At 39.1% G+C, this 19,434-nt stretch overlaps 1 protein-coding gene across 1 annotated transcript; it reads right to left on the bottom strand.

Annotated features, from left to right (window-relative positions):
- Nucleotides 1–11: 11 nt before the first annotated feature.
- On the bottom strand, nt 12–13,427 carry LOC115447071 (the record flags this gene model as incomplete). The annotated part of the gene is made up of 6 exons (XM_037445992.1): nt 13,227–13,427; nt 12,484–12,635; nt 12,036–12,081; nt 5,524–5,601; nt 5,031–5,134; nt 12–543 (listed from the first exon to the last, which is right to left on the bottom strand). Coding segments are annotated over exons 1-6 (1,113 nt in total), but the record flags the coding sequence as incomplete, so codon positions are not given.
- Between the last annotated feature and the right edge of the window lie 6,007 nt (nt 13,428–19,434).

Genomic DNA, 19,434 nt, shown 5'->3' with positions numbered 1-19,434 from the left:
GAAATCGTTACATCATTATCCGCTTTCAGGATTTCTTCTAAAATCTCGTCATTTCCATGTACATTGACAATATCGCCATTTTCTTTAATATCATTTGATTCTTCAATATTTTCAACATTTTGTATTTCTGTTTTATTTTCTGCGTCTTGTTCCACGTTTTCTTCTTCTTCGTTAATTTCTTCTATATTTACTTCGGAATCAGTAGGATCTTTCTCTTTTGTTTCCACAACATTATTATTATCGTCAACTTCATTGTCAATGTGGTCTACTTCATAATTCTCTATCACAGAGTTTTCTTCAATATCGCTATCATCGATGTCATTAACTTCACCGTTTTGCAATGATTTCTCTTCGTTTCCATTTTCTTGACCATTTATTTTAGATTCGTCATCCATTTCTTCAAGTGCATTATCCTCAATTGTGCACTCATACGATTTACTTCTGACAAATTTCGGAGGCGTAGCTCGGTCTGAGGGTTTCTTCACGCGATCTAGTACGATGTCGTCTTCTCTTCTTGTTGCTTCGCGGGATAAGAATTTGTCCCTGAAATATAATAACGAAGTCATTATTAAGTCATGTAAGTTTTAATAATTTTATTTTGTAGAAACACCATCCAACATCTTGAATACAAAGTATTTTTGGTATTCCACTGCGCTCGCCATCCTCAGACATGAGCTATTAAGTCTTATTATGTCCAGTAGTTACACTGGCTACAATGCCCTTAAAACCGGAACACAACAGTGACTGCATAGTGCTTGGCGGAAGAAATAGACATTGGGGTACATACTGAGCAGAGCTAATAATATCATTATCAGTACAACCAAATACAAGTAAAAGAAACGTCTAAAATAAATCATCATCATCATCATATCAGCCACAGGAAGTCCACTGCTGAACATAGGCCTCCCCAAGGATCTCCACGTCGACCTGTTGGAAGCGGCCTGCATCCAGCGACTTCCTGCGACCCTAGCCAGGTCGTCCGTCCACCTTGTAGGCGGGCGTCCGACCTTTCGTTTGCCTGTACGTGGCCTCCACTCTAGAACCTTTCGACCCCAACGGTCATCGGTTCTTCGAGCTATGTGTCCGGCCCACTGCCACTTCAACTTGCTAATCCTATGGGCTATGTCGGTAACCTTTGTTCTCCTACGGATCTCCTCATTTCTGATTCGATCTCGTAGGGAAATACCGAGCATAGCCCTCTCCATAGCTCGTTGAGTGACCTTGAGCCTCCTAATGAGGCCCACAGTGAGAGGCCACGTCTCGGTGCCGTATGTTATTACTGGTAACACACAACTATCGAAGACTTTCGATTTAAGGCACTGAGGTATTTTGGATGAGAAGACGTTGCGAAGTTTCCCGAACGCTGCCCAACCGAGTTGGATTCGACGATTGACCTCTCTCTCGAAGTTGGACCTGCCTAGCCGGACCACTTGTCCTAAATAGACATATTCGTCTACAACTTCGAGAGTCGAGCCCCAACTTCGATGGGGGTGGGCTACATGGACATTCGACATGATCTTCGTTTTGTCCATGTTCATTTTAAGACCCACCTGTTGGGAGACTTGATTAAGGTCTTCAAGCATAGTGCTAAGGTCTTCCAGCGATTCTGCCAAGACTACAATATCGTCGGCAAATCGAAGGTGAGTGATATACTCGCCGTTGATGTTGATGCCGAATCCTTTCCACTGAAAGAGTTTGAAGGCGTTTTCCAGCGCGGCAGTGAACAGTTTCGGAGATATAACATCTCCCTGTCTCACGCCTCTCTGTAGTGGAATAGCCTTCGTGCTCTGATCTTGTACTCGGACCGACATGGTGGCGTTATTGTATATACATCTCAACACTTCGATGTACCGATAGTCAATGTGGCACCGCTGGAGAGACTGTAGCACAGCCCAGGTCTCGATCGAATCAAAGGCTTTCTCATAGTCCACAAACGCTAAGCAAAGCGGCAAGTTATATTCCTCGGTTTTTGTATGACTTGCCGAAGCGTATGAATGTGGTCTATAGTACTAAAGCCTTTTCGGAAACCGGCTTGTTCGGGTGGCTGGAAGTCATCAAACCTGTGTTCGAGACGATTTGTGATGACCCTCGAAAACAACTTATAGATATGGCTCAGGAGCGAGATGGGCCTGTAATTCTTCAGCAAAGTGTTATCACCTTTTTTGAAGAACAGTACCACCACGCTCCTGCTCCATGCCTCTGGCGTTGAACCCTCGAGGAGAACGGAATTGAAGAGCGTCTGAAGGACTTTCAGTATTGGCGTTCCGCCCGCTTTCAGAAGCTCTGAAGTGATTCCGTCCTCACCCGGCGCCTTGTTGTTCTTAAGTTGCTTCAGGGCCATCTCAATCTCACACAGGCTGATGTCCGGGATATCATCGCTAAAGTATCGGATCAACTCGGCTCTCGGGTCTTCAGCCGAGCTAGCAGTCGGTTTGGCAACCGAGGTGTAAAGCTGTCCGTAGAACCTCTCGATCTCCCTTAATACCTCTGCCCTCGTCGATACCATGCGGCCGCCGTCCGTCTTCAGCCTAGACAACTGGCTTTGCCCAATAGACAAGTCTCTTGCAAACACTTTGGAGCCTCCGTTCCGCTCAATTGTCTCTTTAATGCTCACAGTATTGTGAGCACGGACATCGTGTCGCAAGGACTTCCAGATCCGTCTATTGAGCCGCCGATATGCTTCGGCGTCATCGGAAGACTGCAGCGCCATTGATCGACGTTCGGCCATGAGGTCAAGAGTGTGGATCGAGAGTTTTTGTGGTCTATCTCTACGGCGAGGTCTAAAATACTTAGATCCCACCGTATGGACAGCTTCTACCAAACCACTGTTTAGCTCGTCGACTGCAAGGTTTTCTTTTAAGCAATCAAAGCGATTTGCCAGCTCAAGTTGAAAGCTTTCGGGGTTTTGGACATGGACGCGAGTAGGTCGGAGCGTAGACTTTATCAAGCGACGCCTTTCTAATTGGACGTTGATATTTAATGAGCCTCTAACCATTCGGTGATCACTGCCGGTTTTCACCCTGTTGATCACAGAGACATCACTGAACATCCGTCTATTCGTCGACAAGATGAAATCTATCTCGTTTCTCGTAGAACCGTCAGGACTCAGCCAGGTCCATTTCCTGTGCGGCGGCTTCTGGAAAAAAGAATTCATCGCAAAGAGTCCCTCTTTTTCCAGAAAGTCGGCCAGCCTCTGACCCCTGAGGTTCCGTTGCCCATATCCAAATTTCCCCACTTTCAACTCTGCATCGCTTCTCATGCCTAACTTTGCGTTGAAGTCCCCATAACAACATTGAAGTAGGTTTTGGAAGTATGTATGGCCCGACTTATGTCCTCATACATCTCCTCTACTTCTTCATCTGGGTGTGTCGAGGTCGGCGCGTATACCTGTATGACCTTCAACGAATATCGTTTTGATATTCTGAGTATAAGGTACACTACCCTGCTCGACACACTTTCGATGGATACGATGTTGTTGATGAGAGACCTGTGGACGAGAAATCCGACACCTCCTCGGGACTGTTGGTCGTCCCCCGGTAGAAGAGCAGATTTCCGGACTTCAGGGTTATCGTATCCTCCCCGATTCTTCGGACTTCCGATAACCCCATAATGTCCCAGTGAAACCCACTCAATTCTTCTTCCAGTTCGACAATCTTCTCGTCTGTCCTCAAAGTGCGAATGTTGTGTGTTACCAGGGCCAGTCGTCGTCGAGGGTGGTAGCGGGGTCCAACCCGGGGATTCTTCGCACCCCCTGCCCCGCCGTTACCGTGGCCGCTACCGGAGCCAGGAATAGCAGGGCTGCCGGGGACTGGGGGCCTGGTCATTTTGTGTGTCGCCATCTTTGGGGGGTATTTGCCAATACTCGCCACGCTTTGCAGGCGGGTTGGCGAGCGCAGGAGGGACTCACGCTGATGACGCTGCTGCCCATCATCAGCCGGGGAGAAGAAATAGGGTTTGTGGGTAGAGGATGTTATGGGAAAGGAAAGTATGGCCTGTAGGAGTGGATACTGCACTCATGGAAGGGAAAGTTGGTAGTGACTGCAGTAGCTCGGGGCCGAGGTCGCGTACTCGTAGCATCTATTCTAGGGCGGGCCATGACCACTAGATAGGTGCATCCCTGACCAGACCTAAAATAAATGCGCTACAACATTGTTCTTGTTAAAAAAAGACATTCTATTTAAAAAAAAGACATTCTATTCAAGAGCTCCTCCGTCCGTTTTCTTAGAAATGTAATATTGAAAAGTAATTTATCAATAAATATTTCAAATCATTCATTTCCTATTTTAAATTAGAACTGCCATTCATAAAATGAGTTTGCTACAAAGGAACTAGATGAATGGTATTTTTTTTAAATGAATAGCCTATATTACTATTATTAGTTATATAATTATAAGTTCACATCTTTATCTAAAAGGCATCGGCAGAGACGCAACTAGTAGAGACCTGTGAATTTTGCCGCATTTATATGATAGGGGCAAGCTTATCACCATATCGAACTTTATCAAATCGATAACTCATAATCATTTTGTTTGCCTGGCACTGTAATTTAACCCAGAATCTTACGGTTATTAGGCTGCCATTAGTTACTAAGAGCCTCAACATTATTACTAAGTAATAAATACATTCAATATTGATAGAAACATACAATTATTTAAGATAGGTAGGAAATAATTGCCACAATGGCGTATTGCGTGCGTGGTGCCATTCCGCTCTGAGGTCTCGAGTACGAATCTCGGGTCGGGCAAAACGATATTGGTTTCTTACCAGTATCAGCCTGGAGTGTGGAATTTAGCCCGATATAGACTTCCGCCCCGATCGCACTAGTTGCGCCTTTGACCACCGCTTCGGGGATAAAGGACGTGTGTACGTGTTTATATGCGTACGTATATGTTTGCCTATATGTGGGTGTATGTGTAGGTAGGAAAACAAGTGGGTAAAGAGTTATAACTTGTACCTACAGCTCTCTGTTGAGGAACAGTAAGGGATGATAATGTTATAATAATGTAAAACATAATAATTAAAATACTAACTTGTGCTTTTCCTCATATTTGCTGGGCACCATGAAACAGTTGGATTCCCTCCATATTATCCTTCTTTTACTGACCCAGGGCCACTGAAGACTCCAGTATGAGCTCTGAAATTAATTAACATTTTTTTTTACCTGATACGTCCCCAATTAAACGTAATTTAATTAATGACAAAAGAAAAATCTAAAGCGGAACAAAAGTCTCCCTTCCTTCGCTGAAGAATCCGATCAAAGCCACAATATTTAAAAACCACATTAAATCCAGCACTTCAGAACACAGTTTATGTACCATCAATGACATTAGACTTGGAAGGCGATACCAAATGAAGCATCTATCGTTCACAACCTTTAAGGTTCCTCTACTGACTATAGACCTCTCTCATACCACTGCTTCTGGCCTCGAGCCAGTAGCATCCAAGAAAATAGTGAAAAAACCCTTAGGAATGCTTAATGAAATAGTTGTTAGGTTAGTTCTAACGAAGTAAACAAGCACTCACAACTTTGGCGTGCACTTGCCGCCGACGCGCCGCCTCCTCCGCCCGGAGCCGCTCCTGCTCGGCTTCATACTCATCGATCTGGATCAAGAAACATCACCTGTTTTATTATTTAAGGAATGCTTCAGTAACGTAGTTGTTAGCATCTGAGTTACTTGGTTCGAATAAATTAATTAATTGGGACCTGATATTGGATTTTTCTGCTCAGTATAAGCCTGGAATCTGGAATTTGTACCTAATATAAGCATGTCGCTTCCTGAGACTGAAACTTTTTGTCCAATGCTAGATTGATCGGTCGTATACGACTCCCTCTAAAAAGATGCTAAATACCGAAATGAGAAAGGACCTGTATCGTTATTTATAATTTGAATTATGTTCTGAGCAATGCTATTCATGGACAGACATCGCAAATCCAACGAATTAAGTCTTAAACTGTATAAAAATTTCAACTTTATAAAAATATCAGTATGAATTATTAAAACCACTTTAAAGCTTAAAATATAATTCCTTTTAAGCGTAATGCGATTATAAATGTATCTTTCATTTCTATCAAGAAAACTGAGAATTCTCGAAAATCCAAATCCATTAGGTTCCTTTGCGCGCGTTAACTTCGTTAAAACATGACGTTAATAACTAGTCACTAATTCAGCTCAGAACTTCTCGAGTTATTTAATTATGCAATACACAAAATCCGCGGATGACACAGGTGTTATCCGCGGATGTGTTATATTGTAGTTTCATCTGATATAAAGTGTATTTTGAGAGTAGCTTTGGTGTGTTAAGACAAAGCGCTCATATACTGACAAGATCCAATCATATAACCTTACTGGATAAGAGAACTCATCTCTCAATTGGATAATGTCTCTTTACGGAATGTATCGGCTGATCCCTAATATGAAAGTGTGTTAAAATATATTTTGCCGTCTTTTTATTTTGTCTCAAACATGTTTGCAAATCCTGGCATTTCACAGGCTAATGAACGTTGGCGGTGCTTAGAAATATAAATAACAAGCGACATTTCAAGTCTTGTACACATATCTACCATGCTTATGAGTGAGTGAGGTGCTGTTGTTATATATATATCCCTGTCTAACTGCGGTAGGAAATGCCAAGTGCGTATTTTCAAGAGGAAATCATAATAATTTACGTTTTCATCGCGTTACAGAGAATGTTAAACTGTAACTCTGGTGCTCACATATTATAACGCATTGTAATAATGTAACACAGATAAATAACATATAAAGCACCTGGTATGTGATTACCACCTTGAAATTGATAATTAAATTGATGAGATACAGCTTAAAGAAGGGAAATATGTCCTTGATAATAAAGTGAATGCTTAAAACTTAACAAAGTTCTTTGCGTCAATGTTTCTCTCTGCGATCTGCCGATATAAAAGAAAATTATTGGCTGAAGCATGATTTAAATAAAATAACTACATATTCATTTACTTCGGTAACCTAGAATCCGTAGATACCTGAAATTTATATGAAGACCTACAAATAAATCCAGTCAGTTGGACGATATAGCTTCTGAATGTTCAAAGGCTAACCCTCTTTTATTGCTGATATAGAAGCGACTTTATTCCGTTACAAATGGCGCGTAAAATCAGCTTCCCGACCATACTCGGTGGATCGTCATAATTTACAACTGAACCGTTTTTATGCCTAATTCGATTTCAGGTTATACTGATGGATATATTTTCTATCTGACTAGAGAGGAACCACTACATAAGTAAAGAAAAACCCGTCAGTTCCTCTTTCAATTATGTTTGAAGCTACAGTGATTCCAGTAATAATATATTTGGAGACTTAAATATATCTCTTCCCCCTTTTCTCAAATTTCTTCCAATTCTATTAGCTAATCTCGAGTCCGCTAATCTATGGACTTAGTCGAGCTATCGCCACCCACAGGTTTTTTGAAGATTGCTTCTTTATGTCTTTCTTGGATAAGTTTTTTTCTTTGTACATAACATTGCTACTCGCCCTTACACTACTCTTAGAAACAATGTAACGAGACTACCAGTTAATCATTCAGCCTTACAGAGTGGAGTTTACGCCTTGCGTGGATATAAAACGGCAATAACTTAACACTGTTAAATACGAGTCATAAAGAACCGCCTTCAACTATTCTGCTGTCGAGAGGCGATGTAAAAATATGAACAAACATAAAATTCTGACCTAATAATATACAGCTCGGCGAACTGTATGTGTTATATAGTTGTATTCATTTATTTATTGTCTTATACATATAAAAGTATAATTTAGTACTAATGCATAACATTAAAACTAAAGCTATTAGACAAACGGTGAAAGTCCATAAAAAAAGTAAAAGAAGAAAACTGAATATAAATTCTAACATCATATTTATATTACCCATCGTTCTACCTCCGCGGTGATAAAGACGGGGCTTACGCTTATAAGTAGAATACTTTAAAAACTACATTTCAAGCAGGCGCGCCAAGTATAGTGCAGGAATTAAGAGAGTATTACTGGAACTCTTTTAAAGAAACTTAGAAAATATAAGCGTGGCGTCTGCAGTCGGTGCCAAGTAGCACTGCGGCAGTACGTGCTTCCATTTAAATGTTATATACAAAAACATTAAACCGTTTCAAATCCAGCCTTTCGCGAAACGTCTCGTCGCGCGCGGCCGTGCAGTGAAAGAACGGCAAAAATATATCTTCGTAAGGAAGTTATACTTCACAGACAATTGAAGATTTTTATTTCAGTTATCTTGAAATAAGATTATTGATATCGCCAAAATGGCGCTTCAGAACACATTTTCGCTGTGACTAAAACTTCTTCACCATATTATGAGTGTTATGTCACATATTCCCAGTGATAATATTAGTTATAATATTCTTCAAAGCTGTACAACGATAAGATAAATTGATTTTGGATACCCAGATGGATTCTACCTTTTCATAGGCCTTCTTAGTTTGACAATTGACTTAAAACAAATGAGACAGGTTATGCTTGCACTATTATGCAGTAAACTTGTCATTCCTGGCAGACGACGGTCCTGACACTGACCGGACACTGCGCCACCGTGTATGAACAGATCAACCAATTTGTATTTTAGGCAGTCGCCACGCCATAAATCATTGTAAAAAATATTGCGCTCGAAATAAATAGTGTAATACTTAATTTCAAATTAAGATTCCTGGAGCGCTTCTAAAATGGGCTTTTACCGAAAAGGCTTGAAATAGATCATTTACCGAAATCCTTCAGACCCATCATGAGACTGTATTTTTTTGCGTATTGACGTCTTGGAATTCTAAGAATAGTAAGAAGGTACACGAGGTAAATTTTTATAAGTCTAAGTGACTTTGTACCAAGAATTACGACTATAAATACTGCATTCACCAGAACTGATAGGATTTGGGTATATTGAACCTAAATCTATAAATAATTTATATAATAGGGTAGGCAAATAGGTTTTGAAACTATGATGATGACTACAATACTTACAAACATAACCAAGGTAAATTCAAATTGGGAAGGCGACGCGACTTTTTGGCCCTCCTTTCATCTCATTATTATATAAATATGCAAGATAGCGGGTTGCTAGTCGCTCACAAAACCGCCTAATTGCTTACTAAATCAATAAATCTATCAAAACGTGCTCGCATTTGATTGATTACACTGCTGTTTCTTAATTAATGACTCCAACGAACAGTGAATATTGCAAATAAGATAAAATCGAATGTCAAATTGTCTATTATTAACAGAGTTATTGGTTACCGCTACCGTTATCTTCCACATTTACAACGAACCTAATACGCCTGTCTCTTAGAACGTTGGCAACACCCAAAGAGTTCAAATTATATCCAGTGTACATTGAAAACATTGTCATACAAAAATTTTGCGATGATAATTCAATCTACCGTTAATTAACAAAACACCAATGTAAACTACTATTAACTAGCAGCTATTATTTTTTCCATATTGTAATTTACACTTTTAATGCGCATATTAGTATTTGTTATTTTTGTATTAATATCTAAGAACGCTATGACATCTTAATTCTTATCACACGGACGTTTCACGTAAGACCCTTACTTATTATCGATTAGTAATAGCTTTTGGAGCACAAACTTGGCCCTGACGCCCGGTCTATATCTAATTATACTGTTCAATGTGTTTGATACCACCCCAGATAAGCAGATCCATTCATGCAGACTATTTGCACTTGATCTGTTCCTCTGAATGTTAAACCATCTAGAAGACTATATAGCTCAATTATCTTATTAGCCTTTAGATCGTACATGTTCGTTGTTTGGCGTATTCTACAAATACTAAGATCCGCTCAGAATACAGAAAATCTGAATTCTAAATCAAACGGGTATTCTTGAATTCTTATTTGCCTAGTTTAGAAAACGATAACTCATCATTTTAGCAAAGATAGTTTGCGTCTGAGTTTGACTTCTTAGAAAATTTGAGACGTATTATTCTGAGTCGACCTTTTTCGTGAATCTTACTGAATATTTAAGTACTTTACCCTAAATATAATAGCATTTTATGAATTTCCTCATAAATAAATGTTACAAACCCAGAAAGAGAGACAGACGTTGGTAACGTATGTTTTTTCATACTAGTGTATGAAATTAAAATTGCTATATTTTTTGTGGCTTTTTCTGTGGTTTTTATTGAAAAGTTCGCTTTGCATAATAAATTATAATGTATAAAAATGTATCTATACAAAAATTTACTTTGTTTATTGCTTTAAATGACGAGAAAAGCTTGCCGTTGACCCCATGGTAAACGATACTACCGCCCATAAATAGTAGAAACACCATCGAACTCCTTGAATTAAAAAGTATTGTTGTTTGTTATTCCTTTGCGCTCGCCATCCTGAGACATGAGATGTTTAGTCTCATTATGTCCAGTAGTTACACTGGCTACAATGTACATCAAACCGGAACACAACTATAACTACACTCTGCTACCTACCCACTATGGTACCTACCCACGCGGACTCCCACATATGAGATACCTACGGTGGTAAGTATGTCATAGGTGAGAGCCCGCCTGAATGTAAAGTGAGTGCCTTATTATTATATTGGTTATTTTTTTATAATTACACAATATTTTTTTTGCCGCTCCGACCGTTTAAAAGGTATTTCCCTCGGAATTAAAAAGTAGCTCATAATATATCCATCATCTGCCTAAACATCCAAAACGTTTCAAAGGTTAACCTAAACAAATCACGACTGGCTAACCAAGTTGTTAAAGATAGTATTCCTCTTGTCGGGGTTTGTAATCAATTACCGTCGTTGCATGCACGGCTAACTTCACTGGCTTCGGGTCAGTGTTGATCTTGTATATTTCATTACCAACTTCACTCCTATGCAGATTTAACTCAGTTTGCAATTTACATTTGATCTTTGTTTTATGAAACTCTTGGACTTAATTCGGTTTGTTTATCTATAGTCTAAGTTTTAGGTCGAGTTAATTGTGAAATATTTTGTATGAGAGTATGGGTTGTACCGCATTACTTTAACTATGAAACCGTGTGCAAAGATTAGGATCTTGTATTATGGCCATTAGAGATATTAATTACTGAGCATTATAATTTAAAAAGCGGCGATAGCCTAGTTGGGTGTGGAACGGACTGCGAGACGAATGTCCGCGGGTTCAAATCCCAAGGGCACACACCTCTGACTTTTCTAAAAAATCATGTGTGTATTCTTTGTGAATTTATCGTTCGCTTTAACGGTGAAGGAAAACATCGTGAGGAAACCTCCACATCTGAGAAGTTCTCTATGCGAATTTCGAAGGTGTGTGAAGTCTACCAATCCGCACTAGGCCAGCGTGGTGGACTAAGGCCTAATCCCTCTCAGTAGTAGAGGAGGCCCGTGCTCAGCAGTGGGCAAGTATATAATACAGGGCTGATATTATTATTATTATAATTCCGATCACAACGTTTTACCCCCACCATACACAAATTCAGAAATCCGCTGACAAAACTGCGGTCATATCTTTCTGGCTAGTATAGATCTGATAAGTCACCAGCGCAGGTGTATATCGTACATAGTACGATATACACCTGCGTAGTAGTAGTTTTCATATTTAATTGTATTATACACCGATAGTTAACAATAAAAATAATTTTCAAACAAGTAAAATATATGAAGTTCCTTGAAAGCTTACAAATGAAGTGTATTCAGTTGGAAATAAAATGTGACATTTGATAAAGGAACGCAAACACCGCTGTGTGTTTCTAAGAATATCCTTTGGTATCGAGGTGGGTTTACTCGTGTATTTGCTGTGGCGTTTGTAAGGTTTTATTATGAAAAATAATGTAATTACACTCGCTTGTGGGAGGGCATTGAGTAGATTTTATACATGTGTTTACACGCGGCTTCCTCTACGTTAATTCGGGTGTTATTGCTACTGTTCCATTAACGTCGTCGAGATGGTTACCACTAGGCGATTCGTTTGCTCGTTTCTTCATTCATTTATATAAAAAATGAATCCAGTCACTTCAATGACAGGATAAAATAAAATACTTACAATAGGATCTTCGTAGCAGTAGTAGGCATCACTTCTGTCGTCAGGTCTGGAAAGAAAGAAATTTGAATAAGCTTCCTCAGTTATAAATCTGGCGACTGGGTATTTAGACTTATCTCCTCATTCATGTTCGTTTTTTATCTAAGGACAGAGTAGTGCTGCGATAACAAGTCAATTTCTTAACAGACATAGGGCCGTTGTGATTGGCGAATATTAAGATACAAAAATATTAGCCAGTCACAACGGCCCTATGTCTACGCACTGCGAAGGCTGCCATGTCGTCAGCACTGAAAAACAGACTTGTTATCACAGCTGTGCTCCGTCCTTAGATAAAAAACGTCTATGAATTTGGGGGTCAGAGTCTCCTAACATAATACAGTGTCCAGAAGTGGGATAGTATATAAAAGAACAGGCTTATTGCTAACTGAATAATATGTATACATGTACTCACGAAGTAACGTTAAGATGGAGATACAGGCCGGCCTTGACGATGATATCGTGCGCCTCCTGGATGGTGAGGGTGGAGGTGTCTACGCCGTTGATGCGCAGCAGTCTGTCCCCAGGCCTTATGCCAGCCCTCTCCGCCCTGCTGCCGGGCTTCACCTGTCAGATATTAGGCGTTGTTAAATGAGTTGCGTGATCAGGAAAGTAGAGTAAAACAGTGACTGGTTATGACTTTTCTAGGGACGGTTAATTATTCGTTAAGAGGAAATTTTAATCATGTCTTATAATACAATTTTTCTGCTTTATATCATTTAGCCCAAATGGAGTGATTGATCCTTATCGAAAGCTGTATATAATAAGTATTGTTTAAATTTCTGCTTCGCTAATGTAATATTTTTTCAAAATCTGTAAATGCAAGTCAAAATATTTTCAAATATCAAGAAAAGTCTTTAAATCGTTTATATATCTGTAATTACGGTGATTAACCTCACTGCAAGAACTTATAAAATTCTGTTTTATATTTATTTATGTATTTAAACTATCTATTCTACATCTAAATATATAATAGAGATTATGAACAAACAGAAAGTAAAATTGGTAGTCTTGTTGCAATCGACGATTTCTTCTAAACAACCTTTGAATGGATTTAGATAACTAGGAACAAAACTCGCGGACGGTCTTTATCGAGTAATAAAAAGGATTGAAAATTCGTTGTACTAAAGTATTTATACTAAATCATATCGTCCTTACAAATGTAACTCTTAACGGAGTTTTGTAATATGAGCCGCCGGCGAGGTCGAAGCCCCAGATGGTGTCCTCGAAGCTGACTCTCTCGTGGATGCCCTCGTTCCTCGACTCCCACGAGGGCTTAGTGATCTCGCCGGCGATGAGCGCCACCTCCTCCGCCTTCATCTTCGTCCGGCGCATCGACACTGCCATTTCTGGAGGCATTGTACTAGAAAATACAGGGTTCGGATTAGGAATGGCTCAAGAAAAGGCTGAATTGAGAAACTCTATTTTTTAAATCGGTTAAAATAAGTAACGCTGTTAGACGTTTACGTTCTGAAGTTAACACAAATCCCTAAATTTATCTGAAAGTGAGACCAAATAAAATGAGACTTAATCCTGGATTACCATAGATTACTTTTCGCTGAGTATACATTTTACAGCTTTCATTTGAGAGCTAACCAGACTAGCCCATTGAACTATAATAATACTACATCGTATGCTTTCTTTTAAATATTAAATAGACACACACACATAGGCAGAGACGCACACGCACAAACACAACGCGCCTTTATCCCGAAGGCACAACCTGAGGTGCAATCACCCACTTTTCACTGAGTGTCTTCCATCGCATGAGGTGATAAAGGGCGAGCCGAGCAACTTCAGGCAAGGAGCAGAAAAATATCATTTGCCGACCGGAATTTGGACCCTAGAGCTCAGAGCACTGTCGTACTGCGCAAGCAACATATACGTTAATCTAAAGTTAAATTATTATATGAATGACATAATCATACTTCATTACCGTTTAATAGTTACTCATATAATTCTAATATTATAATTCTAAAAGAATATTCACAAATAGAGTGACACGTGGCTTCCGTAACTGTAGGTTGTCTATCTTATTATCGTGAAAAATATTTTCCAAGAAACAATAATGACCGACAAAGTTATATTTATAGCTTAGTAAATAATATCTCTCTGTTTATTAATATATATGTACCTTCATTGGCCTAGTAGCATACATAGTACAGGGTTTGTGGACCGAGAAAGCTCGGATTCGGGTCCCATGTTGGCGACGCTTTGTCCCACCCTTTCTTACACATTTGCCCGAGATTTGATCCTCCAGGTAGGTTTATGTCATTATATCGACGGTTAAAGGCTAATAGACTAATAAAGCGACATTTATTTTTGGAATAATTTTAACGAGGTTGAAAAAACATAAATAACGTGCTAATTTTAATTACGTATCAAACTAGTGTAGCATGAAGCCTTTCAAGCGTCGATAATCTAAACAAAATAATTTCTGCAACATGCGAAAAACGTTTGTGCCGCCGCCCAGTGCCCAGCAGAGGGACAGTATTCCTGATATATACAGAGCGGACATAACCTATTCATGCTGTATATTCTGTACTGCTGATAAAATTTTCTAATAGACGAGGAATTTGTAGCGTTGTACTATTTCTAATAAGCTCTCTTGGGACGTGGGACTTAACTAGTTCATTAACTATTGAATGAATCACGAATGAGTTATAAAGGTCCGTTTCGTGTTAGTTATTACTCCCAGTTATTGCGAACGCGTTGGTGATTATATTCTGTCAATACCACTCGTGTGGTCAGGGTCTCTGTTCTCAAATATTTTAGATTTCTCCTTATTAGTGTATATTTGAGGTGTACACCGTAAGGTTTAGGGTCACCAATATTTTGTCCTGTGAGATGAGTCTGTGGTCTCCCAAGGGCAAAGAAAAATAAATTAATGATTAAGAAATATAGTGTGAAACAATTTGTGCCATTCGGTTTTTTAATAGGAAGTCAGATGATCCCTGGGTGTTGTAGGCTACTTTTAACCTGCAAACAGGTTTTAACACAACCGACGATTTAGGCAAAACCTAGAAACAAAGCCAATTTAATTATGAAATAGTTGTAGGTCAGTTCCAACAGTCTACTGTCATAGAACGGGGCGTACACGAGGAGGAAACGTGTATAGGAAGGCACCTATATTTTATAGTCTACGGCTGGATAATAATAAGAAATAAATGTAGCGTAAAACACATTTGAAACCTCGTGCTGTCACCGTCATCAAAGAATTGACAAAAACACTATGATTAAAATATTTTTTACGTTAACCATATTTAGTGTTGTGCAAGTCAGCCTAAATATCCTAGAAGAAGGATAGCCATCAACTACGAAATGAGCTGACATTACCATAAACCATAGTGAACAAAATACGGAATCTAATATCGACAAAATCAAGGTCAGCCGGCATAAAATTGATTAGCACTCAGGCACTTGAGAAGGCTCTTAACCCTGTTTCAGCTGATTACCATGACAATAGGCACCTCGTAGGAATCGGGGATAGAGGTTTTTGTCACTCCTATAACGCTATGGGAAACTTGAGTGTGCCATAGTAATAAGGTGAAAATTATCGTTACTAATCTGAAATTATAATATCATATACTTGTTTGCGGCTTTGCCTATAAGAATTTGTGTGACAAGTATAAAAAAGTATTTTATGTCTTTTTTTGGAGTTTATGCTTACTCTGTGCCATAATTTCATAAATATTTGTTCAGTAGTTTTACCGTTGCGGCATAGTAAATTGTTACTTATGCACTAGTATTACTATTAGTTAAAATGCATCAGAGTGTTGGTCAATACGTGTATTTCCATCGTAAGTGCGTTGCTGACCTTTGAAGAAAATGAGCACTTGTGTATAAAAATACCTAGACCCGATCACAAAGTAAATGCTCTAGGGAAAATCTAAATGAGATTCGACCTTTTCCTTTGAAGATAAAGAAACATTGTTGCTTGATACAAAATTAGTGTACACTATAACTACACATTGACTAGACTAATCAAATATTAAAAAGTCAAAATAACATAGCTTTGACTGAACTGTTACGTATGTAATTAAATCAAAGCACGCTCTCAAAATTCACTTATAATATCATAATTAAAATGGTATCCATTATTCATAAGTTCGGTTACAGCATAAAATAGTATCAAAACCTTTCTATTATTCTACGCAAGAAATATTCAAAATTGCTTTGAATGCTCTAACTTGTTATTAATAGGAGCCTCAAACATTATACCGAGAATAAAAATGATCGAGATAGATTCATTTAATGTACAAAATGACATTGTGGAAAACATTACCGTACTTATTGAGTAGCGATATAAAAACTGACATAATATATTGCATAATATGCAGTGCCTCAAGTTCGATCCCCGGGTTGGGAAAATTAATATTAGATCTTTTTACTCAGTATTGGAATTTGTGCGCAATATGGCGATAGGCTCGCCCTAGGGGGCGTATAATAGGTTATATCATTGAACGCAATACATACGGCGAAAAGTGGGTGCACCTGTTATGACCCTGCCTGACCCTTCGGGAATAAGAGGCGCGAGTGTATATGTGGCAATTCAGTCTTCCCAGCATATTCTGGAACTGTCTCATATGTACCAAAAAAGGCATCGCCGGTATTGGTCGGTATGCCGATGTAGAGTTTACATAGTGTAAGGGACTCTGTCGATGGTCGAATGATTCTATATCTCCGAGCGACATTAGGTCAAGACCGGTGACATCAGCATACTGGTTCTACTCATCCTTCCAACGGCGGTGTTGATAGTTCATTTTGTCCAAACCAAATGAAACTATTCCGTGATTTCTATATCCATTTCTAACGAACATCCAAACATTTCACAAACTTTCGCATTTGTAACAAAAGACAGTATCTAAGGTACAAAGTATCGAACATTCTCCCACCAATGACCGACATGAACCGAGAACACACACTCTAAACAATGTTAGCTAACCAACCTTCAAGTTTATAATAGGATCAATTAAGTTAGTTGGAGTTATTTTAACCGCTACGTCCTGAAATAAAAGCGAGTTAGGCGGGGTGCCCGCGGCGGTCTCACGTAAACATGAGTAGAGCCAGGGAAGTGGCGCGTAGGTTAGCATATGTGGTTATTTCTGGAACTAAATTAATGGTATATAAAGGTCAAAAGTGAAAAACATGCTACAGATATTTGATTTTATAATATTTTCGCAGTAAAAGTCTATTCTATATCACTGCAAAGCTATGCTGGGGAGGTATGAACCGGCTTGCGAGCTGACCCTGGGAAATGTAAAATGTCGGGTGACCGTCGGCCGAGCACGATATAGAACCCTACGCACAATGCAACTATCACACATAAAACCGGTATGAAATTTAGAAAAATAACTAACACTTATAGTTAATAATCTGAGGGTATTAAGTGCCAAGTATGTATAGTGGCTTGTTTTGTTAGTGAAATTTCTGGTGGACCGAAATTATATCTTCTTTCTTCTATCCTCACTTTTTTACAAAAGGCATAATTCAGAACACAATCGTTATTAATAATACCTAAGCACTAAATTACAGTAAGACTAGATTGTCTTCCTTAAACCTATGCCCTAATTCAAATTAAAGGCCGTCAACACATTTGATTATATAAATTAAGTGATTTAGGTAATTGAGATCTATAAAACCCGGCATTTGCCCGATCGTCTGATCGTATGCTATAAAATTAAAATATTCAAAGACTAGCTTCCGCTCGCAGCTTCGCCCGCGTGGATTTCGGGCTTCAAAAATGGAGGAGGTGCTCAATTTGTCGGGATGTTTTTTTTAATGTACGGTGGTATGCAGGTGGTCCGATTGTCCGGTCAGGGTCTGATGATGGGATTCAGTATTCACGCGTGATGGCTTATTATTAGCATATCATGTATGACTTTGGTGTTTCTATACCGATTTCTATGATTCTTTTTATGGAATATTTAATAATGTTAACTTTTTAATTAGGGATGACTGAGAGTGTTATAAACGTAAGAGTAGACAAATATAATAAGAAAGCTTCGAACTGCTAAGCTATCGGGAGTTACACGTGTTATTGTGAGTCAACCATAAAAGATAGACATATGCTGTCGTGGGATATTTTTTACATAATTTTAAGGAGAACATTTCCGTCATACATGATTTCTGCGTAGCTTTAACCATTAAGGTTGCACACGCGACGGAAGCTTAAAAATGGAGTAACTTCTCCCGTTTTCCCAACATTTCCCTTCACTGCTCTGCTTCTATTAATTGTAGCGTGATGAAAAGTATACTATAACCAGCACAGGAGTATGACAAATAATTGTACCAAGTTTCGTTAAAATCCGTCGAGTAGTTTTTGTTTCTATAACGGTTATACAGACAGACAGACAGACAGACAGACAGACAGACAGACAGACAGACAGACAAAAATTTTTCTAATTGCATTTTTGGCATCAGTGTCGATCCCTAATCACCCCCTGATAGTTATTATTTTGGAAATATATTTCATGTACAGAATTGACCTCTCTACAGATTTATTATAAGTATAGATAGATTGTAAGTTTGTGACGCGAATTTAAACAGAGCTGCGATCAATACAAGATACAGAAACTGGTATTAATATGCTAATCTAACAAGTAATATCTATTCCCGCTTGTTTCATGGATATATCATCATGTTATATACAGCCCTTGTTTGTTTGAACGTATAGGACGATACACCACGTTTGTGTAAAAGAATTTACGAAAAAAATATGTAAACACTAGTACATTTGCATTTCTCTAGTACCTTATTGAGAATGTATGGAAATTATGTGTGGCATACTAAGTATGAATATAATATATATTATAGATTTTAGCACCCGAAGATCATAAGTCTCTTACTTTTATATTGGCACGGCAAAGTGGCCCCACTGATAGTCAGTGGAGTGGGGTCCAATAGAATGTCGACTGACGAGGCATGATTACCCCTCGGCAGTCGACACAATTATGCCGGCCTGTTGGAACCGGATAAACACAGGCTGATCCGGAACGCGACACACTTACGTGGGCCACTATGGCGGGTTATAACATCTAGTGTACGGTGGTCGCTATTCGAGCGGATATAAAACATATCCTACCACCAGCCACTTCCACCACTTCTAATAAGTGATCATTGCAAAAACTTGTATACTTCCAGTCGCCACTAGCTAGTACGGTGACAGAGCTAAGCTGCTATTATTTTCCATACAAGAATAACGCGACAGTAAAAATACTCTAAAAGTCTGAAATCCAAAACTCAGAATAAAAGCATCACAAGGGACCCGGAGGATAAAACACACGTGTAACATTCCTCCTCACGACCGACCCGTCCCGTGGAAGTTTCCTCACGAGGTATTCAACCCACCCACTTGTTACATTGT

The sequence above is a fragment of the Manduca sexta genome, unplaced genomic scaffold, assembly GCF_014839805.1.
Source record: "Manduca sexta isolate Smith_Timp_Sample1 unplaced genomic scaffold, JHU_Msex_v1.0 HiC_scaffold_241, whole genome shotgun sequence".
In the NCBI taxonomy this organism is placed as follows: domain Eukaryota; kingdom Metazoa; phylum Arthropoda; class Insecta; order Lepidoptera; family Sphingidae; genus Manduca; species Manduca sexta.
This window is presented reverse-complemented; position numbering and strand designations above follow the sequence as displayed.